Genomic DNA, 5,601 nt, shown 5'->3' with positions numbered 1-5,601 from the left:
TTAATCATCTCCCTCAAGAACAAAAGAATGCCCAAGGCCACTATTCAATAACCAAGCAAACGGGTACATGATAAGCAGGTTTCAGCTTAAGCTTTCTTTATGTGCGTGGAATTTATGCACCAACAGATGTGGTAGAATCAAGGCCAAGCCCAAGGCCAAACTACTCACAATCTTGTAGCAAAGGAAACTTCTAAAGTTCTATTACTTACTACAGTTGCAGTGGCTAGTGCATAAATGATTGCTCCACCCAACACAACATACATGGCAACGTGATTAACATTTTTGCTAATTCTCAATCTTAAATGCCTAATTTTTATTAATCATAGTCAGCTAAGAGCACATATCACTTAATAAAAAAACTAACGTATTGAAAGCCCTCACCTGTAGCTTAACAAAATGTATGTAACTGCAATTTCTAGCCAATGCACTCCACTACATTTGAAGGAATATTAGAAAAAATGGCCAGAAGATGATCCAAAGCTCTAACTAGGATTTACTGAGGGTTGGTATCAGACCGGCCTTACAATAAGACCCTTAAGTCATGCATGATCTCTGACATGACAAATACACACAAAACATTTCCTGGCGGTTTCGCCTCAAAAAGGGGTGGTATCTAAAACAGAGTACACACCTCCAGAAAAGAATTCGCCCATTGATATTTTTTATTCCTCGGCATCATAAATAAACAATATTCCAATGTTTTGTGAGTATTTTTCTCCGGAGGGCCTCCTTTCCTATATATATCCACCACATTTCCCACTCACCCCCAAGACAAAAACAAGCACATACACACACAGGAGAAAAACAGAGCAACAAAGTCATCAGGTGCAACTCCTCTGCTGCGCAACAGACACCAAGACACACCATGAGGCCCGGGGCCGAGTTCGTCACCATGAGCCACCGCGCGGGAGCGCCGACGGCGGCGCCGCATTCGACGTGGCAGTCACCGGTGCCGTACCTGTTCGGCGGGCTGGCGGCCATGCTGGGGCTCATCGCCCTGGCGCTGCTCATCCTGGCGTGCTCCTACTGGAAGCTCTCCGGGTACCTCGACGGCGACCGGGACGGCCAGGCGGCGGGGGACGCCGACGGGGAGAAGGGCTCGGCGTCTGGCGCGGCCAGGCCGGCCATGGATTTTCTCGAGCACGTGGTGGTCATCATGGCCGGCGACGAGCGGCCCACGTTCCTCGCCAAGCCGGTCACCAGCCGGGCCGCCGAGGCGGAGCTCGCGGCCGCAACGGCTCCTGAGGCGAGCCCGCGCGCCAGCGACGACGGGCAGGAGAAGAAGGTGGACGAGCAGGGTTGCGAGGTGATCTCGCAGCTCGGAGGCGACCCCGCCGACGCGGCGAGCCGGAGCCGCGACCGCCAAGACGCGGCGAGCCACAGCCATGACAACCACCACCACCATGACCATGAGAGCAGCAGCACGACGGCACTACAAGAAAGCTCGCAATAAAAGCAGCCGCCTTTTGTTCGCTTCAGCTTTCCCTTTTTTGAGGCTGCTTTTCTTCCCCACTCCTTCTTCCTCCTCTAGATTTAGGCTGGGCTGTGTAGATTCTTGGCGTGATTGGTCAAGTGAAAATTAACGGAGATATCTACGCGAGACTTGAAAGTTTTGCCAATGGAAAGATATATGGAGCATCATGCTCTGCTCCAGTTACAGCTCTCTGAAGAAATGGACAACACTCCACACCATCATTCCCCATCTTTCGGTAGCTTACAGCACCTTTAAGTTGGAACAAATATTGATTACATTGAAATCCAAAGTGACTTGTACTGGGGGACAAGAATGAGCACTGATTGAATTCAGATTCTTTGCTTTTTGTAAATGCAGCTGTCCTGCAGCAAATCAGCAGTCCCACATGCTCAAGCAACGTAGGGATGGCACCAGGTCCGTCGGCCCACGGGCCCAGCACTCACTGCACATTTTTTTCTCTGGATAAAAAGGTGGGCCATGGTCCAAAACTTGTTCAAGAAACAAACAAGGCGGCATGAAGCAAGCCTCGTCCAGGATACAACACTCACTGCACATGACAAAAAATGAAAGCATGCCAAAAAAAAGAGAAAAAAGAAAGAGGAGCACCGCTGCGACGCCTAGGGCGGCTCAGATGGCACCTCTAGGGAACCGCCACCGGTGCCTCCTCCTCCACCCCTCTTCCCACGTTTCCGACGGTGCACCGCCGAGCAAACCACGTGGTCAGTGATGGTGGGACCATTGTTTTTGGTCGGACGTGGAGGATTCCCCGGCGCGGGCAAGCGGGCCCTACAAGCCATCGAGATTTTGTGGTCTCCCCGATGGCCCCACGTAGGCGCTCCGTGGAAGATGTCGCGGTGACGCGGGATCAAGCATCCGGTTCTGCGGGTGCGTGTCATGCCACATCAGCGGTTCGTTGCCCACGTTTAGCGGTGCATCACGTCACTGCATATGGCTTCCGCCGCAATTGGTACTACGTAAGGTAGAACCGTAGCACAGTTATAGTATCAATAACTATTAAGCAATCTTTGGAGTTGTATGAAAAGTAATTGCATCATAAGAAAATTGATGTCCTTCCATCATGGAACAAAATTGAAGTATTGGAAGCACACAAATACATCGAAAGCTATGTAATTTCTAGGTTGCAAGTTATATATGGAAGCAATATCAAGATAAGAATGATTGGATGTCGAAGTGAAGGTAACTAATAAGTAGACAGCTATATCAACTAATTAATGGATGGTTGCCAAATATGACATTGCCATACAGCATTGATCACGATAATCTGGAACCATTTCGAGTGCTCATTTTAGAACCACAATCTTTGGTTCTAAAATGAAATTGTTCCCATGCATCCACGAAGAACTTCCGGATTAATACAAACTTTGGATTTTCTTTGCTTCTATTTTATGATCGAGCGAAATAAAGCATTGTTGATTTCTTTGCGGCGACGAGTTAATACAAAGCCGGAAGGTAAATGAAAAACACATTTAACAATCCATCTCTACCTCTATCCACATTCTGCACACAAAATCAATTAATTTTTAACTCCTTCCTTGAAAAAAAACTGCACTAATAAAGTAATAATATTGTAACCCCATAATTTAGAAACCTTGTTTATTTCTATTAAAAAATAACAAGATAAAATATTTAATGATCTCCCTCATGAAGCATACTATTCAATAAGAAGGTTGGTAGCTTAAATTTCGTTATGTGCCTGGAATTTATGCACTAACACACGTGGTAGAATCAAGGCCAAACCCAAAGCTAAACTATTCACAACCCCGTGCCAAAGGAAACTTTTGAAGTTCTTAATACTTTAGTTGTAATGACTAGTGCATGGATGATTGATCCATTCAGCGGTCCCTCTTGCCTAACTATTTGAACCCAACACAACATAGCTAATTACTTAGTTAACATTTTTTTTCCAATTCTCAACAGTTTATTTTTATTTTATCTTTGTTAGGTAAAAGCATCAACGCTTGTTGCAAAAGTGAATTACTGAAAGCGCACAACTATAGCAAAATGTACATAATTGAATATTCTAGCCAGTAAGTTATGTACGAAGCGATATCAGGATAGAGGATGCTTGTAAGTTGATCAAGAAGGACGGGAATTTAATTAGTATTTAGCAAATTAATGATTAATAACTCCTTAAGTCAGCTTAGTTCACTTCCTTACGAGTGGATGTACAACCCACCCATTGAAGTTCAAGTCCTCACATGCACCGAGTTTGGGTTCTTACTATTGAAAACAAAAAAATGTAGGGTCACCCAAAAAGTAACAACTTATCTAGTCAATTGACGTAATATGAATTGATGCATCAACAACATATAGCATTGACCCGTATCCTCGGAAGCCGTCTCTAGTGCTCATTCTAGAACTACGATTGCTGGCTCTAAAGATAGTTACATTTATCCGGAGAGAACTTTGCATTAATCTAATGGAAGATCTGGAGAATTTTCGTTACATCTATTCCCTGTTGACTTCTTCTCACCAACTACTTTATGTGAAAATCTAAGCCGCGGAGGGAACTGAATAACATACTTTATATTCCTCATTGCGAAGAATAATCTACAATTCATAACCCCACCCGCATCGCGAAAAAGGGACTCACCTCTCTCCGCCCCTCCTTCCAAGAAAGAACGCACCAGAAGTTGAAACCGTTTCGCCATGACAATCTTACCCCCATATAACCACATTCCCCTCGACCATATCCCACCGGCATTCAACTCGCCTGTTTTGCCTCGCCGTGCTTTTGGCCGAAATCACGGATGCGGCTACTGGAAGGAGAGTCAAACATCGCTGGCACTGAGTGGATTAAATTAACCAGTTCCTCTACAAACATGGGTATAACGAGAAGTTCTCCCATCGATCGCACCTCCGTTTGTCTGTGACGAAAAAATCACACCATGTTTTCATGATCAGAGGCGGAAACCCTATGCCAAAATAACATGTCATTCGAAAATTGATACTGCCTTTGACATTTGATACGACAACTTGACACTAAAGGGGTGTATCTCTTGCAAATATCTAGCAACAGAGTTCACAGCTCCAACCAAAAAAAAAATCCCTTTGGTCTTTTGATATTCCTTGGCGTCACAAATGGACAGTACCCCCTGAATAAATAAATAAATAAATGAAGAATACTGTGGAGTTTTGTAAACATTTCTCCCCACCTCTCCTATAAATACATCCCATTTCCCTCTCACCCCTCCCACACCACCCCCAACACAAACAAGCCAGAGACAGCACAAACTGATCAGGCGCAGCTCCTCTGCTACGCCTTCACACCAACACAGCCATGAGGCCCGGAGCAGAGTTCTTGGCCGTGAGCCGCCTCGCGGGGGCGCCGACGGCGACGGCGCCGCCGCACTCGGCGTGGCAGTCGCCGGTGCCGTACCTCTTCGGCGGGCTGGCGGCGATGCTGGGCCTCATCGCCTTCGCGCTGCTCATCCTCGCCTGCTCCTACTGGAAGCTCTCCGGGTTCCTCGACGGCGCCTCCGATGGCCAGGCGGCGGGCGACGCCGACGGGGAGAAGGCCTCGGCGTCCGGCGCGTCCAAGCCGGCCCCGGATTTCCAGGAGCACGTGGTGGTCATCATGGCCGGCGACGAGCGGCCCACGTTCCTCGCCAAGCCGGTCACCAGCCGGGCCGCCGAGGCGGAGCTCGCGGCCGCAGCGGCGCCTGACGCGAGCGCGCGCGACGGCGAAGGCCAGGAGGAGACGGCGGACGAGCAGGGCGGCGAGGCGAGCTCGCACCCCGGCGCCGACGAGGCGAGCCGGAGCCGTGATCACCACGAAGACGCGGCGGGCCAGAGTGGCGACCATGATCACGACGCGGCGAGCCACCACCACCATGACCAAGACCTCGAGAGCAGCGGCACGACGGCGCTGCAAGAAAGCCGGCAATAAAAGCGGCCGCCAGCCATTCATTCGCTTCAGCTTTCCCTTTTTCCCGGGCAGCTTTTCCTCTCTCCCCACCCCATCATCTTCCTCCTCCCGTCCCGGTGCTGCTAGTGCTAGATTTAGGCTGGAGCGTGTAGTAGATTCTTGGCGTGATTAGTCGGACAGAAACAAAAGAAAATCAATGGAGATATGTATATGAGAAGAAACTTGAGAGCTTTGGCAA

At 48.5% G+C, this 5,601-nt stretch overlaps 2 protein-coding genes across 2 annotated transcripts; both read left to right on the top strand.

The window, feature by feature from the left end:
- The first annotated feature begins 557 nt into the window (after positions 1 to 557).
- On the top strand, positions 558 to 1,783 carry LOC125522886 (uncharacterized). Its single transcript, XM_048687932.2, has one exon. The coding sequence runs from the start codon at positions 866 to 868 to the stop codon at positions 1,451 to 1,453; it is 588 nt and encodes a 195-aa protein (XP_048543889.2). The 5' UTR covers positions 558 to 865; the 3' UTR covers positions 1,454 to 1,783.
- Positions 1,784 to 4,670: 2,887 nt separating this feature from the next.
- LOC125520887 (uncharacterized) lies at positions 4,671 to 5,601 on the top strand. Its single transcript, XM_048685929.2, has one exon. The coding sequence runs from the start codon at positions 4,776 to 4,778 to the stop codon at positions 5,382 to 5,384; it is 609 nt and encodes a 202-aa protein (XP_048541886.2). The 5' UTR covers positions 4,671 to 4,775; the 3' UTR covers positions 5,385 to 5,601.

Source organism: Triticum urartu, chromosome 7A (assembly GCF_056163025.1).
Source record: "Triticum urartu cultivar PI428250 chromosome 7A, HENAU_Tu73, whole genome shotgun sequence".
In the NCBI taxonomy this organism is placed as follows: domain Eukaryota; kingdom Viridiplantae; phylum Streptophyta; class Magnoliopsida; order Poales; family Poaceae; genus Triticum; species Triticum urartu.
Note: the sequence above shows the minus strand (reverse complement) of the source record. Positions and strands in the feature narration are given on the sequence as shown.

Bases quoted from the DNA above. Each gene is read 5' to 3' on its own strand.
- LOC125522886 (XM_048687932.2), top strand. From the start codon at position 866: ATGAGGCCCGGGGCCGAGTTCGTCACCATGAGCCACCGCGCGGGAGCG.
- LOC125520887 (XM_048685929.2), top strand. From the start codon at position 4,776: ATGAGGCCCGGAGCAGAGTTCTTGGCCGTGAGCCGCCTCGCGGGGGCG.